Consider the following 19,746-nt stretch of genomic DNA (forward strand, 5'->3'; position numbering starts at 1 on the left):
TCTTTTCCTGCATCCATATTTATAGCTCTCTCTTCAGAGTGCTTGTCAATAAGCCAGTGTCCATTTTCTTAACACACTGTTTCTGCTTAGTTATTTCAGTACATCCTACTTCAAATAGAAGCACAAATATAAGTTGGTAAAATTATGCTGCTCACACATGCATTAAATCATAACCACATTTAAAAAAAACATTAAATGCTTCAAAGCTGTCTGATCGGTCAGTGTTAAAGGAATTGATCAGATAAGTCCCTTAATCAACCAAGAACTAGCTGAGGACTAAGTTAAAAATCACACCACACCAGGTTATAGTGCAACAGGTTTATTTGGAAGCATTAGCTTTTGGAGCGCCTACTCCACAACTATCTGATGAAGGAGCAGTGCTCTAAAAGCTAGTGCTTCCAAATAAACCTGTTGCACTATAACCTGGTGCTGTGATTTTTAACTTTGTCCACCCCAGTCCAACACCGGCTCCTCCACATCATAGGTGAGAACTGTATGATGCCTGTAGAAACCAATAATTTTTACAAAGAAATTTGAACATCTAGTAAATGACTGTAAGGGTCACACAATAACATCACATTTTAGCTCACATCCAACTGAAAGCAATATTGACTAAGCATTATTTCAGTAAGCAACCTATATTCCAAACTAGAAAGACAATCCCTTCTATTTAAGTAGCTGAAAATCCCCTTCCACGGTTATAGTTTACTCTGTCCTTTCAGCAGATACTCTTATTCTCCTGGAACCAGCCCAAAATGATCCTTAATTCCCAAAGATTGTCTTCTTTGATTTCCCTTCTCTGCCAGGAATCCTGTATTTATAGAACTGGTGAGGAATGAATGGAGATTCCTCCCTTCAGTCAAAGCTAGATGAATCATCTAGCCTTAATAAACCCTCCCTACGTCCGTCCTTTCAAATGATTTCACCTGACAAAAGGAGCAGTGCTCCGAAAGTTTGTGCTTTCAATAAACCTATTGGACTATAACCTGGTATTGTGTGACTTCTGACTTTGATTACCTGCAGTCCAACACTGGCACCTCGACATCATTCCTGTTGCTTATTTCAGGTTTTATATTTTTTTCTCTTTAGCCTCTTCCTTCTCATTCAGAAATTCCAAAAACTGACCAAATGTGTGTTGAAGAAATATGAATGAGGAAGGTCCAGGTTATACTGCAGACTGATTTTCAATCACACTGACTTTAAGTAATATTCTATTCTTTTGTTTTCTCTTCCAAAATAAACAATTTCACATTTTCTCATTTTATAACCACTTTATACATATGCCGACGTTGTTGACTTACTTACCTTTCAATTTCACTCTGTAAACTGTTTGCATCCTCTTTGCCTTTCCACTCATTTTGTGTCACCTGCAGGTTTGGCTGCAGTACATTCCTTTCCTTCCTCCAAATCATTAATATGTATTGTAAACAGTTTCACTCCCAGCACTGATCCCTGTGGAAACAGTCTGGTCATTCATTGGTAAGCTGAAAAAGAAACCCTTATCGCAGGAACATGCTGTTTCCTGCCCATGAGCCAATTCTCTATCACTGCCAATCTACTACCTTCAACACGGTGGCCTCTTATATTATGGCTTAACCTTTTGTGAGGTACTTTGTTGAAAGTCTTCCGAAAGTCCAAGTACAAAGCATCTACTCGATCCCTTCTATCAAGGCTTCCTTGAAAAACTTGAATAAATTATTCAGACGCGACTTCCCTTTCATGAAGTCATGCTTTCTCTTATGACTTTCCAAATGTGTTGCCATTACTTCCTTAACAATTGATTCCAATAGAGTTACAATATCCCTTATTGCCACGTGTAATCAAGTACAGAAGTACAGGAGTACAATGAAAAGTTTACAGTGTTGCTTCTTATAGCACCATCCCAGGTATAAAGTGCCTCGGTGCAAATCTTAGGTACAAAGACAGTAATAGAAAAGAAAAAGGTAGTTACATTACTTTACAGTGATTCATAGTATAAATTAGAAATATGACCTAGTTAAAAGGATAGATATTACAGTCAGATAAAAAATTACAAATAAACATTACACTGCAGTAGTTCAGCGCAGGGGCTTCCACACACGGTCTGACCTCCAGTCCAACAACCGTCCCCGCTCTGTTCTAAGCCTCCAGTTGCTCCGCATCGGTTCTCCACTGTTCTAAGGTAAGTTTTCTCCGGTTCTCATTCCGCTTGCTGGCCTCTGCTCTGGGACTGCTTCCTTTCACTGGCCTCCTCTCCGGGCTCACTACCCCCTCGCCGGCCTCTACTCCAGGACTGCTTCCCCCTCACCGGCCTCTGCTCCGGTACTGCTTCCCCCTCACCGGCCTCTGCTCCGGGACTGTTTCCCCCTCACTGGCCTCTGCTCCGGGACTGTTTCCCCCTCACCGGCCTCTGCTCCGGTACTGCTTCCCCCTCACCGGCCTCTGCTCCGGGACTGTTTCCCCCTCACCGGCCTCTGCTCCGGTACTGCTTCGCCCTCACCGGCCTCTGCTACAGGACTATTTCCCCCTTCACCAACCTCTGCTCCGGGACTCCTTCCCCCTCACCAGCCTTTCCCCCGTACTGCTTCTACCTCACCGGCCTCTGCTCCGGTACTGCTTCCCCCTCACTGGTCTCCACTCTGGGCTCACTAACCCCTCATCGGCCTCTGCTCCGGGACTGCTTCCTCCTCACCAGCCTCTGCTCCAGGACTGTTTCCCCCTCACCGGCCTCTGCTCCGGTACTGCTTCTACCTCACCGGCCTCTGCTCCGGTACTGCTTCCCCCTCACTGGCCTCCATTCTGGGACTGCTTCCCCCTCACCGGCCTCTGCTCTGGGACTGCTTCCCCCCCTCACTGGCCTCCACTCTGGGCTCACTACCCCCTCACTGGCCTCTGCTCCAGGACTGCTTCCTCATTTATCTTCTTCCGCTCCGGGCTCACTTCCCCCTCGCTGGTGTCAGCTCCGGGACAGATTCCCCATACCGGCCTCTGTTCCAGGCTCAGTTCCCCATTGTGGCCTCCATTCCCAGACTGTTTCCCCAATCCGGCCTCTGCTCTGGGACTGCTTCCCCAAAGCTGGCCTCCCCTCCGGTACTTGTTTCCTCACACTGGCCTTAGCTCCAGGATTGCTTCCCCATCCCGGCCTCCACTCTGCAACTGTTTCCCCTGTGCTGGCCTCCACTGGGTCGACTTGCCTCCGGGACTAACCAATGGTGGTCTGGTCTGGAGTTGCCTCCTCCATTCCCTCTGGGTAAGTCAGAAGTTGAAAGAAAATGCAGAAAAGGAGAAAAAAGGAGAGAAACATAAAAAGAATGGGCTCCAGCTGGGGCATCCTTTTGTGCTGCCATCTTGCCACCACCTTGCTGAATCCAGTTGTAGTGGAGCTTGTGTTCTGCATCTCGGAACTGCAAACCATGGATGAGAGCAGCTGGGGGACATTCCTTCACCATATCAAGATGAACGCTCACCTTTACTCCTAGAGTTGAGGAAGAACAGGAAGAAATACTTTTTCAAGAATAGACGGTCAGCTGAATGGCATATAATACCCACTGTTCATCTCCCGTTTTGAATAGAGGTATTACATTAGCAGTTTTCCAATTTAGAAGATGCTGTGGCTTTAAGAGACACATTTTTGTCCTGGTTTCTTTTAAGAGTGAGATTGAACAAGAGGGGAAGAGCCATCTGTAGTAACATAAACAGCTTGTGAGGCCTTGATTTTTTTTTAAAGTTCGAACAGTAGAAGCAGCCTGGATGGGTGTGGCCTGCTCTCAAAGACTAGAATTTCTAGTTTTCTTTTAGTTTTTAGATTTGACAGAACCTGCTGGAGGTTTGAAGAAATAGAAGCTATTTTTTCCTCTCTCTTGGTTATAACTAGAAGCTGGGGTTTCTCTTTCTACTGGGGGCATTGCATGTGAGAATCTGTGTCTGAATTTGTGTTTTTGTCAAGGGGTGTATTATGGAATAGTACTATATTGGAACAGTTAATTGGTAATAGTTACTGTATCTATTGTTGTATTAAGCTTTCCAATAGAGTTGTTATTCTAAGTCCTTCTTTTGTGTTTCGATAAATTATGTTTTGCTTAATGCCAAGTGGTTTAACCAGTTAAAATAAGAAAATGTTGGGGTCCAGGCTACCTCCTTAAAATATTTGAGGGGGTCTGGTCTAGTTCATAACACAATCCTCTTGTACATTTCCAGAATCTAAGAATTTTTGGAAAATTGCAACCACAGCATCCACTATCTCTGTAGCTACCATTTTTAGGATCCAAGGATGCAAGCCATCAGGGCCAGGGGTCTTACCTACCTTTAGCCCCATTAGCTTTCTCACACCCCTTCTCTAATGACAGTGACAGTATATAATTCCTCTCCCATTTTCTTTAATAGTACAGATATTGGGATATTTGAATAATCTTCCACTGTACAGACTGATGCAAAATATCTGTTTAATTCCTCTGCCATTTCCTTGTTTCCCCATAACCATCCCCCCAGATTCATTTTCTAAAGCAACAATGTTCACGTTGACTTCTACCACTAAATACATTTAAAGAAGCTCTTATTGTCAGTTTTTATATTCCTCGCTAGTTTGCCATTGTAGTTTATTTTCCCTCTCTTACCGGTCCTCCTTTGCTGGATTCTGAATTTATGCCGATCTTTGGGGACAGTCGCTGACTATTACCTCATTAAATGCTTTGATTGGTTTGCATACTCATCTGTTTAGACAACTGAGGGGTGATATAATGAAGGACTTTTCAATTAGAATTGGATTCAATAAGGTAAAAATGGAAAAAAAAACTATCAGGATGCAGAATGGTGGTGTGTCACAGTCCACTTGGGGTCCAATATCTGTGGGAACATACACTTTTACTTGTTTGTAGTCTGGATTCTAGAGGCTTCAATTACATGATTGACTAAGAATCTCTCTTCGTTCTTGTCAACTGTCATTGGCATACAAGAATTTGCTGATTGGTAATCAATCTATTTATTTTGCATGCACCTTCTTTTGGCCATCAAATCCTGAGGTGGAACTCAAATTCAGTGCTTTGGCTCATGCATGGACTTTGTACCTGCTGTGATATCACTTTAAAAGAGAACATGCTAATGACCAGTATGTAGAACATATGGCAAGCAGCCAATGTAAGTATAGCTTGCAGCATGTTGTTCTAAGGGCGTAGTAACTGCGTGTTCATTTGACAGCACTTGTTGAACTTCTGTAACAAATCTGTCTTCTGAACAATCCTAATACATAATTTTAAGTAAACAACCCAGGCACCAGTCCTGCTGTGAGGTTGGTTAGTTTTTGTAAATAAGGACAACACCACACACTGGACCACGAGATCTCCTTTAGACATATAAATAGATCATAGAAACATAGAAAATAGGTGCAGAAGTAGGCCATTCAGCCCTTTGAGCTTGCACCACCATTCAATATGATCATGACTGATCTCAGTATCCCATTCCCACTTTCTCTCCATACCCACTGCTCCTTTTAGCCACAAGAGCCACGCCCAGCTTCATCTTGAATATATCTAATAAACTGGCCCCCACAGCTTCCTGTGGGAGAGAATTCCACAGATTCACAATTCTCTGTGAAGAAATTCTTCCTCATCTCATTCCTGAATGGCTTATTCGTAGACTGTGAGCCCTATTTCCGGAAATCCCCAATATCGGGAAGATTCTTCCCACATCTAGCTTGTCCCGTCCCATCAGGAATTTACATGTTTCTAGGAGATCCCCTGTCAGTCTTCTAAATTCCAGTGAATGACAGCAGATAAATGGAGTTCAGGTATAGATTACCTATGATCCGATTAAATATTGGAATATGTTTTGAGGGGCTGATTGGTTTACTCCTGTCCTGATGCCATCTACAAGAACAAAGAAGCTGTTTCGAATGTAGATTCCAGAGGATGGATATCCATCCATTGGGTAAGAAGGGTGAAGAAAAGTGGGAAATATATGCATCTATCTTGGCAAGAAAGGACTTGGAAGGAACAACCATAACAACTGTTGGTGAACACAATATTATGTTACAACACGGCAGTGAACCTCTCTGTTAATTAAACCAAACACCCAGAAAAGTTTCCCCATCTCATAAACTGTTAAAATATGAGTGACAGAGAACTCCCAAATTCCACCATTTAAAGCAAATGATATCAATTTATTCTTTAACTCTAAGAGTGAACATTAAACAGTAACTATTCGCAACTCTAATCCCCCCTTTCTCTTAACTGCTTATTACCTGCTTCCAACTCTGTAACAATATACTGTTCCAATAAAACACTTATTAAAATTACATCAACTTCATTTCAAAACCACACCGCGGCTGCCGTCTTCAGTGTCTTTCATCTTCAGTGTCTTTCTTCTTCCGGCTGAAAATCTCCCTCGTCTTCTTTCTTTTACCACAAATATGTTTCATATGAAAAGGGACCTTTGATAGAGAGGGTTTCAATGTTTTGGGTCTCTCTGTCAATGGTAGTTGCTCTGTCTCCAATTTTCAAAATGCCTGCCTTTTTTATATCCCTAACATCAGATCATCTCATTGGTTTGATATTGGCAAAACAATAAATTCAAACACAATTGGGTTTTAGTATCCTAGGGCATAATTTAAACTGATTAGTTAAATTCAATTTGTCGTCAAAACAACAACCAACTCAGGTATCCATTTCACAGCCAAATATTACATATCTTTAATTTTACAGTACTTTCTGAGACTGCTCTTGTATGCTCTCAGTGCAGAACAGCATTCACTCGCTCTTGAAGGTACAGTACTTCATAACTTCATAACAATTGTCTAACAGATAAATAATAGAACATAGAACATATGGGCCCTTCAGCCCTCAATGTTGCGCCGACTTGTGGAACAACCTGAATGCCCATCTAACCTACACTATTCCATTCTCATCCATATGCCTATGCAATGACCATTTAAATGCCCTTAAAGTTGCTGAGTCTACTACTGTTGCAGGCAGTGCGTTCCACACCACCACTACTCTTTGAGTAAAGAAACTACCTCTGACATCTGTCCTCTATCTATCACCCCTCAGTTTAAAGCTACGTCCTCTCATGCTAGCCATCACAATCCGATGAAAAAGGCACTCACTATCCAACCTATCAAACTATCTGATTATCTTATTTGTCTCAATTAAGTCACCTCTCAACCTTCTTCTGTCTAATGAAAACAGCCTCAAGTCCCTCAGCCTTTCCTTGTAAGACCTTCCCTCCATACCAGGCAACATCCTAGTAAATTTCCTCTGAGCCCTTTCCAAAGCTTCCACATCCTTCCTATAATGCGGTGACCAGAACTGTACACAATACACCAAGTGTGGCTGTACCAGAGTTTTGTACAGCTGCAGCATGATCTCATCATTCCAAAACTCAATGCCTCTACCAATAAAAGCTAACACAGTATGCATTCTTAACAACCCTATCAACCTGGGTGGCAACTTCAAGGATCTATGTACATGGACACCGAGATGTCTCTGCTCATCTACACTACCAAGAATCTTACCATTAGCCCAGTACTTTGCATTCCTGTTACTCCTTCCAAAGTAAATCACCTCACACTTTTCTGCGTTAAGCTGTATTTGCCACCTCTCAGCCCAGCTCTGCAACTTATTTATGTCCCTCTGTAACCCACAACATCCTTTGTCACTATCTACAACTCTACCGATTTTAGTGTCATCCACAAATGTATTAATGCATCCTTCTATGCCCTCATCCAGGTCACTTATAAAAATGGCAATCAGTAGTGGATCCAAAACAGATTCTTGAGGTACCGCACTAGTAACTGAACTCCAAGATGAATATTTCCTATCAACCACTACCCTCTGTCTTCTTTCAGCTAGCCAATTTCTGATCCAAACTGCAAAATCACCCTCAATCCCATGCCTCCATATTTTGTGCAATAGCCTACGGTGGGAAACCTTATCAATGATGAATGCTTGTGCTGTAGATGAGGACAGTGACAGTAATCAGCAATTCCCAAAGGTGCTAAGAAGCTATTGTTTATTCAAGGGGAAAAGACAAATAACAAACAGTCAATAATGATAATATTAATAGTACTAGATAGATTCTCAATGAGATCAATGGATTGCCTTTTTGGGAATCCTGGATATCTGTTGTCTTCCTGGTGCTCCAAAATGTTGATTAATGAGAATTGTGAAAATATTTTAAATGGAGAAGGAAACCAAGAAGTCAGAATTAATTTGGAAATTAATAATAAAGATCTTGAATGAATGATTTTATTGCCACATGTATGCTACCGTGAGAAAAAATGGTAAAATACAGTGGAAAGCTTTTCCATTGTCACCACGATCCTGTATAGTTTAAGAATAAGAAAAAAAAGAAAGATATAGCGTAGAGTCCATCAGTTCTGAGCCAGCTCAACATGAACAATGCCTGTGCGGCCATCCCTCCTCCACCGCCCACCGCCGTCTACACCAAACCCAAACAACTTTAAAGTCGCTGCTCTTCAGGAGCCATCTTTTGCCACCGGCCCAATTCCCCTCTGCCATCAGTTCACCGTCTGCACTGGATCCACAAATATCAGAGTTGCATCTCTTGTCACTGGGCCCAGCTCACTGATGTTACTGTGATGCCCTTCCACCACCTCTTCGCTGTCATCAGTGATGGACAAAACCAATGACAAAGTTTCAGATCCTCAGACGCCATCTTTCACCTACCTCGCTGATGTTGCCTCCGCCAATGTAGCAGCCACCGATTCCAATCACCCTGGCAATGTAAGTAATGGGTCACTCGAGTCCACTCTGGGCTCACGCACTGCTGCCATGAGTCTCTACTGGCATCCCTCGCCACTGCCAATACCATCCAAGCTCAGGACAATGGGTAAGTAAAGGAAAAGAGGAGGAAAAAAAAGAAAAGAGAAGAAGAAAAAGAAGGAAAGAAAAGCAATTGGAGAGGATGAGCCCCAGCCCAGTGCCCTGCTCCTCCACCCATCTTGATGATGAAATCTTGTGCTGGGAGTTTGAGAATGAAGGTGTCAGACAGTAGCATCTCCAAAGTAATTATCTGAGGATTAATACTTATTCCACAAGCCAGCAAACTAAACACAACAGCCACTAAGCTCCTCAAGTCTGATCCCAGCTATCCCAGCAACAGTTAGGAATGGAGCGTAATGCTAATGTTACTGTGCTAGTAATCTGGAGGTGTGGACTAATACACTGGAGGCAAGTGGTTAAACCCCAACACAAAGGAAATTAAGTTTAATTAATTAATACATCTGGAATAAAATGCTTGCCCTGGTTTGCCACAAAAGTCTCTCTCTAGATGCACAATAATGCGACTGACTCGCATTGACTAGCAAGCTAATCAGTTGAAAATGGCTTCCACCACCACCACAATCAAAGGCAATTAGAGACAGCCACAAATGCTGGTGTTGCCGGCAAATCTCACAATTAAAAGTAGGAACCATCACTTAGATGTCTCAATGGCCTTATCACTACACCAGTGGCAAAGTGATGGGGTCAGAGTGAGCATAAGTAAATTCAGGCTGCTGCATGGTTTGAGAAATTGTTTGCAATGGAAGAATTTAGAATATTATAGTGAATTTTTCAGTGGGTGAGGGATGCATGAGACAGTCTTCACAGAAACTAAACCAGCATCAATGCCCTCAGGGACTGTAAATAGAGCAATAAGATTCAATCAGTAAGATGTTCTCTTGCCTTTATATATAATTTGGATTAGTGCTAATCTGCATTTGTTGCATTAGCTAGTTTTTCTTATAATTTTGATACACTGCTGCTTCCTTAAATTTATAAGATTCACAGCTCATTGTGTCGGTGGGAAATCCAGGTTACTAAACAACACAACTGCCCTCCCCCAAATTGTCTTGTCAGGATGATTTGCAACAGGGCTGCTCACCACAACAGGAGTGTGTTTTTCCCAGCACTCGCAGTGCACATTATTGGCTCTCAATCTCCTTCACCCACACACCATTAATTTTGTCAGCCATTATACGACTAAGAAGATTTGTTGGCCCATTTCGTCGGCCTCAGTTAAAGGAAGTGATATTGGAAATGAAAAACACAGCAGTGTTTTAATCATCTGCAGTCAATCAGCAAGGCTTGATGTTTGCTATGTAGATGAAGTTCAAGACATTGAATACTGTTCAGACATGGAGCAGAAGGAATAGCTGAAATTCATCCTGTCAACACTTCTAGTAATCACAGCGATCCAACACCAAATGAACAGGGCAAAAGGGGATAGTTAAATGCTACTCAGTTGCCTCTGACAAGTATTATCAATTTAGGGGTTTGGCAGGTGGGGCAAAGTACAACAGGAGCTGTGAAATGGGAAGCAAAAGTCATTGAGTTATATGAAAGCTGATAAAACTCTGTAATATAACCTGAAAAAGGAAAAGGAGCCTAATTAGATTAGATTGCCTACAGTATGGAAACAGTCCCTTCGGCCCAACAAGTCCATACCAACCCTCCAAAGAGCAACGCACCCAGACCCATTCCCCTAACTAATGCACCTAATACTACAGACAATTTAGCATGGCCAATTCACCTAACTTGCACCTCTTTGGACTGTGAGAGGAAACTGGAGCACCCGGAGGAAACCCATGTAGACACGGGGAGAATGTGCAAACTCCACACAGTCAGTTGCCCAAGGTTTGAATTGAACCCAGGTCCCTGGCGCTGCGAGGCAGCAGTACTAACCACTGAGACACCGTGCCACCCCTTCAATGCGATACTCTTCAATAATCTTCAGTAATCTTCAATGAGATACCATAATATGGGCACTGAGATCATCTTTCTCAATGCATGATTGAAGATGGCCTGAATAGCATTCATAGTTCTCTTGTGCTACTTAACAAATTAATACCTGCATTCTAATTCCTAGGGGCGTGGCTGGTTTCTATAAACTACGAGATGCTGATGGTAAGTGAACATGCCGCATATGTTTGATAACTTCTCAGAAGGGATTAATTTCCCGGAGACCGACGGAAATAGTCTGGTGGACAAGATTTCACTTTTTAAGACTTACAGTCATAAATAAACTGAAACCATCATTGAACACTAATCAATGCGCAACTAATAAATCAAACTGAAGAAAAAGGCAAGTTTTGCCTTCACGAAGTAATACAACTGAAATACGTCTTATGGAATGTTTTGACACGATGCCATGCTTCAGGCAGATTGGCACCATTGCAGGAATGGTCCACAATCAAGTCCAGTTCTGCAATGGAAGTTCATTTCTCCTCAACATGCCAGGTTAAAATATCCAGTATCCTTTGACAATTGTTTCACTCACTGTTTGAGTTTTCCAGATCTTATTATCAACAAGGTATGCATCAATGGCTTCCTATTACCTAAACCACAGAGACACTCTCTGTTCTTTTCCCTTAGTTGACATAGAAAACAAACTCTCATAAGCATCCTGCTGGCTTGTGAATGTGAGACTATCCCTCCTGCGTTCCCATTAGCAGTGCCTTTGTTTTTATAAACGGCAACTTGTTCCTTTCCTGCGAGATACTGTGTAAAGGTATTCCCACATCAATGAGTTTCTATTTGAGCTTCTCTTACCATTGCCTGCCTCAGAGCAGTGTTTATCTGGAATCCTCTGTTTTACTTTAAGTTAAATGTATATTTCAAACATAGCCATATTGTAAAGATCAGTGTTCCTGCCACCTTTGAATGAGGAATAACTTATTCATGGCTTTGGAGTCCCAAGGAATCAATTGCAATAGTAGATGAGCAAGAGATAAAGATTTGGGAACCATCGTTTTAATTTACTTGTAAACACGAATGATTGAAATAAGCTAGAAAGATTTTTACTATTGATGAATCAGCATTTGGCTTAGAGATGATGGACAAAAAAAGAGAGAGAAAGTGAGGGAGATTGGGTGTGAGAATAGTTTGTTTGGTAACTGTTTAGATGAAGAACAGTCAGTCAAACTTGAATTGTGGAGTCCTGAAGAAGGGGTACACCTGAAATGTCGACTTCTCCACCTCCTGATGCTGACTGACTTGCTATGCACTTCCAGCCTCCAGCTAGTCTACCAAGCTTGAATTGTGGCAATGGGAAGTGTGAAGTCAAGTGATAATTCTGAATTTCTATGTAAACCTTTGGGGAGTGTTTAACTTTTTCTCACAGAGGGATAATGACTGGGGCTTGGAATGTGTTGTAGAAGACCTGTGGTAAGGACCAATCAGGATGAACCAACTAGGCTTTCTCATCCCATGCTGCTATGACAGAAAAACCTTTATAGCTCCATTTGTACTGCCATTGTCTGAGCTCATCAGAAACTGATTCCTCAATTTACCTTTAGCTTCAAAATTCACAATGTTCTTCTGGAAGCTCAACTTAGCACCTTCCCTAAATGTGAGCCTCATCAAATATTTGCTTCCAGTCTCTGAGCTCACAATAAATGTCATTGTCATAGTCTCCATGTCCTTTTCCCAATCCTATACTAGTCTCTGTTGCAGCAGTGCCCTGTTTGGGAATCTTTATTGAAATCCCTGCAACACCTCACCGCTCCCTATCTCTGTAATATTTTCCCGCTCTACAACCCTCTGAGTTAGCTGCACTCCTCTGATTCTGTCTTCAAGAACATTCTTGATTTTAATTGCCCAGTTATAGTTGGCCATGTGATAAGCAGTGTAGGCCCTACCTAACCTCACCATAGCTGTGCCTCTCTCAAGATGCTCCTTAAAACATAGCTATTTCATCCATCTTAATATGTATTTTTTTTATGAATATGTTCCTGTGAAATGTCTCAAGACATTTTACTAAGTTCATAAAGTCATAGAGTCATAGTGATGTACAGCAGGGTAAAAGACCCTTCAGTTTAACTTGTCCATCCTCACCAGATATCCTAAATTAATCTAGTCCCATTTGCCAGCATTTGGCCCATATCCCCTTGAATCTTTCTTATTCCTATCTCTATCCAAAAACCTTCTAAGTGTAATTGTACCAGCCTCCACCACTCCCTCTGGCAGCTCATTCCACACACACAGCACCCTCTGTGTGAAAACGTTGCCTCTTAAGTCCCTTTTAGTTTTTTCCTCCCTCGCCCCAAACCTATGCCTTCTATAACCTGGGAAAAAGACTTCGGCTTTTCACCCTATCCGTGCCCTTCATGATTTTATGATGTTATGTAAATTGCAACTCTTGATTATGAGAATGATTTGGAGTGGACAATCACCTGATGAAGGAGCAGCGCTCTGAAAGCTAGTGCTTCCAAATAAACCTGTTGGACTATAACCTGGTGTTGTGTGATTTTTAACTTTGATTATGAGACAATATGTAAACATGGTATTTTGACAGTATTAGTATTCCACAGTCTTTATGTTCCAATGTTTAGGATGGGAGATATTTATTCTACAAGTTGTATGCAATATGAGGAGCCTAGTGACAAGCCTGTGAAGCCCAGGCAAATCAACTCCAATGGCCTTCACATTTCTTGCACACTGGTTTGTCCTACCTGGGTTTTCATTCACATCTGTAGCCAGAGATGAATGGAATTAATCAGATCACGCAGGTGGAGTCTACAGGGATCTAACTGACTCATATAACCATAATGCTGAGGCATTCTGGGACTAGAGGATAAAGGAACTGTGGAATTCAATACCACAAGGAGTAATGGAGATGGTCCTCAGGGATAATAATGATGATGGGTTTAGATGCAGGGAAGGGAGGAGGTTTGTGCCAAACATAAACACTGACAGAGCTATTTGGGCTGAGTGACCTATTTGTGAGCTGAAAACCCAATTGGCTATGTTTTGAATTGGAGATACTCTTGATACAGAGTTAAAAATCACACAACACCAGGTTTTAGTCAAACAGGTTTATTTGGAAGCACTAGCTTTCACTCCAAAATAAACCTGTTGGGCTATAACCTGGTTTTGTGTGATTTTTAACTTTGTACACCCCAGTCTAACTCTGGCTTCTCCAAACTCTGGATACAGGATTGGAGTTGGGAGGTGGGTGGAATTTCCTGGTCACCCTTGAGGAATACCATAGTGCAGCACGTGTATCAAATGGTTCTTTAACTGAGCCACCTTGTTAAACATTTTACTTCCATGTTTCTCACCCAGTTTGTGTCAGTAACTGTGATAATGGCACACGTGGTGTCATTTGAGTATTCAAAGGGCAGCCTCAACCAAATGAATAGAGTTTGAAATAGGCAGGGAAAGCTATAGGCTTTGTGACATTAATAAGGCCCTGGGTGTGCATATGGGGACTGTGAGGGCACTGGGGAGGTGAAGCTGGGGAAGAGCAGGGGATTTCTCCCCAATGTCCAGGCCAGTACTTATCCCTCTACAGGCATCAGTGAATAAATATTATCTGCTCATTATTAATGTTGCTGTTTGTGGAAACTTGCTGTGCGCAATTAGGCCATTCCCTTTCCTGTTTTATAACACTGATTGCGCATCATAAATGGTTTGTGAAGGTTTGGGGGCATTGTGTGGTGAGGGACTAAAAAAAAAGTTGCTGGAAAAGCTCAGCAGGTCTGGCAGCATCTGTGCAGAGAAATCAGAGTTAACTTTTCGGGTCCGGTCACCTTTCCATACTAGACCCGAAAAGTTAACTCTGGTTTCTCTGCACAGGTGCTGCCAGACCTGCTGAGCTTTTCCAGCAACCTCTGTTTTTGTTTCTGATTGGCAGCATCCGCGGGTCTTTTGGAAATGCAAGCCTTTTCACTCCCTACGCAATTTACTCGAAAGGGCAAACGATATTTAGTTTAGAAACCATTAGAGTTTCTGCTCTCTCACTGTGGACGATGTGACTCTAGGACCCGTGTGTGGGAGAGATTCTCGGGACAAAGCCAATGGCTGTTGCAAAGGGTTGGTTTGAATTTGTAATTTGACACCGCCTCTGGAAACCATAGCCACGGATCGTACACACAAAGCTGCTGCTGACGGTTCAGCCTAGGCTGATTGGGTTTGCATGGGAGGAATTGGGGTGGATCGCCCTGGATTTCTTTCTGTTGTTGCAGCAGCTGCTTGTGTGTGTGTGTGTGTCTGTGAGTGTGTGTTGCAGAATGCTACCCCTGCTCTGCCTCGCTGTGTTCCTGCCCAGGCTGTGCCGGCCTCAGACCACCAGGACCTCTCTTCCCTTCGTGCTCCCTCACTCCTGCTCCAACTCCCAGTTCTACGATGTCTCCAGTCTGCAGTGCTCCCAGTGCGGCGCTGGGAGCACCCGTAGCGCTGACGGTAAGGCCCTGATTTGTGTGATTTCTCCTGCCCACAGACGCTCTGAATGAACAGCTGCCTGGGTCTGATGGTCTGTTTGAAGACAAACTGACCCAGATTTATAACATTCCTGAAGAAGGGCTTATGCCCGAAACGTCGATTCTCCTGTTCCCTGGATGCTGCCTGACCTGCTGCGCTTTTCCAGCAACACATTTTCAGCCCAGATTTATAACAACTCAACTAGTGGCAGCTTTGAGCTGCTACAGGAAGGCCCAGAATTGGCCTTCTGAGGAAAGAAATACACTTCACAGTAATTCAGGTATTTTGTTGAGGTCGCCTTAAATGTATAAGATGAATGGACAGTCCAGTTGCAGCATTCAAGATCATCTAATAACTTTTTTCCATGTTAACTATAGGGCACGTTGGTAGCACCGTTTGAATAAGCTGTGGTGAAAGTGAGGTTTGCAGATGCTGGAGATGGGAGTTGGAGAGTGTGGTGCTGGAAAAGCACAGCAGGTCAGGCAGCATCACAGGAGGAGTAGAACTAATGCTTCAAGCGTAAGCCCTTCATCAGGAATGTGGCTTGTGGGCCAAGGGGGTTGAGGGATAAATGTGAAGGAGATGGGGCTTGGGGGAGGGGTGGGGCGAAGGCAGCTGGGAATGCCATAGGGAGATGAAGGTGGGGGAGAAGGTGATAGGTCAGAGAGGAGGGTGGAGCAGATAGTGGTAAGGAAGATGGATAGGTCAAGAGGGTGGTGCCCAGTTGGAAGGTTGAGACTAGGATAAGGTGGGGGGGGGGTGCGTAGAGGAATGAGGAAACTGGTCAAATCCACTTGCAGGTCCTGATGCAGAAGATGAGGCTTTCTTCCTCTAAGCGTTGGGCGGTTAGGGTTTGGCGATGGAGGAGGCCCAGGACCCACATGTTCTTGGCAGAGTGGGAGGGGGAGTTGAAGTATTCGGCCACGGGGTGGAGGGTTTGCTTGGTGAGGGTGTCCCAGAGATGTTCTCTGAAACAATCCACAAATTGGCGTCCTATTTCCCCAATGTGGAGGAGACCACATCAGGTGCAACAGATACAGTAGATGACGTGTGTCAGTAAATTTCTATCAGATGTGAAAGGATCCTTTGGGGCCTTATACAGAGGTGAGCGGGAATGGGGGGGGGGGTTGGGGAATAATGGGTGCAGGTTTTGCACTTCTTGCTGTGGTGGGGAAGGTGCCGGGAAGTGGGGGGTGGGTTGGTGGGTGGCGTGGACCTGACAAGGGAATCACGGAGGGAATGGTCTCTCCGAAACACAGATAGAGGTGAGAGGGAAGTATATCTCTGATGCTGGGGTCTGTTTGTATGTGGCAGAAATGGTGGAAGATCATGCAATGTGTCTGGAGGTTGGTGGGTTGGAAGCTGAGGACTGGGGGTAGGGGGAGGTTCTGTCCTTGTTGCGATTGGAGGGGATAGTTCAAGGGTGGAGGTGTGGGAAGTGGAGGAGATGAGCTGGAGGGCATCGTCGACCAAATAGGAGGGGAAATTGGGGTCCTTAAAGAAGGAGGTCATCTGGAATGTTCTGTGGTGGAATTGATCCTTCCAGGAGCAGATGAGGTGGAGGAATTGGGAATAAGGGATAGCGATTTTGCAGGAAGAAGTGTGGGAGGAGGTGTAGTCCAATTTTGATCTGTAGGATATGGAAGGATTGTGCACAGGGACCGGATGTCCATGGTGAAGATAAGGCGTTAGGTGCCGGGCAAACGAAAGTCATGGAGGAGGTGGAGGGTGTTGATGGTGTCCCGAACGTAGATGGGGAGTTCCTGGACTAAGGCAGACAGGACAGTGTCAAGGCATGCAGAGATAAATCCTGAACTAAGGGGGACACAAACCTGACTGCCCCAGTCGAGCTATTGCCTCAGCCTGCTCCTGCCCACCAAATCCTTCTACTGGCATCTCAACCGTGACCTCACCAAACCAAACCATCATCTCCTACACCACACACAGCCTCATCATCTCAGGGGATCTCCCATCCACAGCCTCCAACCTCATAGTTCGGAAACCCTGCACCACTCGGTTCAACCTCATACCCAAAATTCACAAACTGACTGCCTGGTCGACCTATTGTCTCAGCCTGCTCCTGTCCCACCAAACTTATCTCTGCATACCTTGACACCGTTCTGACCCCTTAGTCCTGGAACTCCCCACCTATGTTCGGGACACCACCCATGCCCTCCACCTCCTCCACGACTTTCGTTTCCCGGCCCCCTAAGACTTGTCTTTACCATGGACATCCAGTCCCTGTACACATCTGTCCGCCTTGAAGAAGGACTCCAGGTCCTCCGTTTCTTCCTCTCATGCCAATCCAACCAGTACCCTTCCATCGTCATCTCATTCAACTGGCTGAACTGGTCCTCACCCTCAACAATTTCTCCTTCCAATCCTCCCAGACCAAAGGGGTAGTGATGGGCATCTGCATGTGCCCCAGCTATGGCTGTCTCTTCGTTGGGTACGTGGAACAGTCCATCATCCGAAGTTACACCGACACCTTTCACCACCTTTACCTCCGCTACATTGATGACTGTATCGGTGCTACCTTGTGCTCCCACAAGGAGGTTGAACAGTTCATCAACTTCACAAACACCTTCCACCCTGACCTCAAGTTCATCGGGACCATCTCAGACACCTCTCTCCCCTTCCTGGACCGTTCCATTTCCGGTGACCCACTGAACACGGACATCTATGACAGACCCACTGACTTCCACAGCTACCTGGACTACACCTCCTGCCACCCTGCCTTCTGTAAAAACGCTATCCCTTATTCCCAATTCCTCCGCCTCCACCATATCTGCTCCCAGGAGGAGCAATTCTACTCCAGAACATCCCAGATGGCCTTCTATTTCATTGACCGCAACTTCCCCTACCATGTGGTCAACAATGCCCTCCACCACATCTCCTTCACTTCCCACACCTCCGCTCATGAACCCCACCCCTCCAATCACAACAAGGACAGAACCTCCGGTCCTTACGTTTCATCCTACCAACCTCCAGATACATCCTCCACCATTTCCGCCACTTACAAACAGACCCCACCACCAGAAATATATTTCCCTCCTATCCCTATCTGCATTTCAGAGAGACCATTCCCTCCGTGACTTCCTTTTCAGGTCCACGTCCCTCACCAACCCACCCTCCACTCCTGGCATCTTCCCCTGCCATTGCAAGAAGTGCAAAACCTGCGTCCGTACCTCAGTCCCCCTCACCTCTGTCCAAGGCCCCAAAGGATCCTTCCACATCCGATAGAAATTTACCTGCACTTCCATACACATCATCTACTGTGTCCATTGCAACCGATCTGCCTACTTGCAGATTGTTTCAGAGAACATCTCTGGGACATCCGCACCAACCAACTCCACTGCCTTGTGTCTGAACATTTCAACTCCCCCTCCCACTCCATCAAGGACATACAGGTCCTGGGCCTCCTCCACCGGCAAACCCTCACTACCCGACACCTGGAGGAAGAGCACCTCATCTTCCGGCTTGGGACCGTCCCAAGCATCAGTGTGGATTTTACCAGTTTCCTCATTTCCCCTTCCTCCATCTTATCCCAGTCCCAACCTTTCAAATTGACGCCGCCCTCTTGAACTGTCCTACCTGTCCACCTTCCTTTCCACCTGTCTGCTCCACCGTCCTCTCTGACCTATCACCTTCTCCCCCACCTTCATCTACCTATTGTATCTCAGCTACCTTCCCCCCAGCCCCAACCTCCTCCCATTTATCTCTCAGCCCCCTTGACCCACTAGCCTCATTCCTGATGAAGGGCTTATGCCCAAAACGTTGATTCTCCTGTTCCTCAAACGCTGTCTGCCCTGCAGGGCTTTTCCAGCATCACACTCTTTGACTAAGCTGTGGTCACTAGTCCCAGTCTGGGAATTAAGTACAAATGAATTAAGGCTGACACTCCGATGAAGCATTGGAGGTGCTGTCTTCCAGATAAACTGAGGCCTTAGTTGTCATTTTAGGCCGTTGTGAAACATGTCATAGCAATAAAACAAGTGAGTTATCCCTGGTCCTGATTAATATTTGTCCCTCAATCACTCACATTGGTGTCTGTGGGAGCTTGCTATGCACTGATTGCCTGCTGCGGCTCTTCCATGGCACTTATTAAATGGAGCATAGTGCTTACCTTGACCTAGAGTCATAGAGCTGTACAGCATCGAAACATACCCTTCAATCCAAGCTGTCCATGCTGACCAGATATCCAAAATTAATCGACTTCCATTTGCCAGCATTTGCTCCATAAGCCCTTCCTATGTACTTCTCTTGATGCCTTTTAAATGTTGTAATTTGTACAACAAATTTGTACAGCCACTTCCACTTTCTCTGGCAGTTCATGCTGTTGAACAGCTGTTCTAATGTTACTTGATTCTGTAAGATAATAATCCTTTGAAGAGCGTTGGGACATTGTTGATGTGCTAAAGATGCCACAGAAATGTCAGTTGTAGTTTTGCTGTACGTGCACAATGGCCACTGATGGATCAAGGAGAATCTAGTCACCGTCTGTTTAATGTGCGTCATTTATACCAGCCTCTTATTGTTTTCTGGAATCAACCCACTCAGAGTAGTTATCACA

General features: G+C 44.4%; 1 protein-coding gene across 5 annotated transcripts in view; it reads left to right on the top strand.

Moving 5' to 3' along the window:
- The first annotated feature begins 2,142 nt into the window (after window positions 1–2,142).
- Window positions 2,143–19,746, top strand: part of LOC122558236 (meckelin-like) — a 143,106-nt gene continuing 125,502 nt past the window's right edge. For 3 of the 5 annotated variants that reach the window (XM_087995722.1, XM_043706586.2, XM_087995721.1), the window contains exon 1: window positions 14,860–15,155. In XM_087995722.1, the coding sequence (XP_087851848.1) occupies window positions 14,984–15,155 (172 nt within the window). In that variant the 5' untranslated portion in view covers window positions 14,860–14,983. Of the gene's footprint in view, window positions 2,162–3,046; window positions 3,230–14,859; window positions 15,156–19,746 lie in introns of those variants that run through there. The other 2 variants (XM_087995724.1, XM_087995723.1) reach the window with 2 other exon arrangements.

The sequence above is a fragment of the Chiloscyllium plagiosum genome, unplaced genomic scaffold (assembly GCF_037043375.1).
Source record: "Chiloscyllium plagiosum isolate Xiang-an unplaced genomic scaffold, Cpla_swu_hap1 HiC_scaffold_17, whole genome shotgun sequence".
NCBI lineage: Eukaryota > Metazoa > Chordata > Chondrichthyes > Orectolobiformes > Hemiscylliidae > Chiloscyllium > Chiloscyllium plagiosum.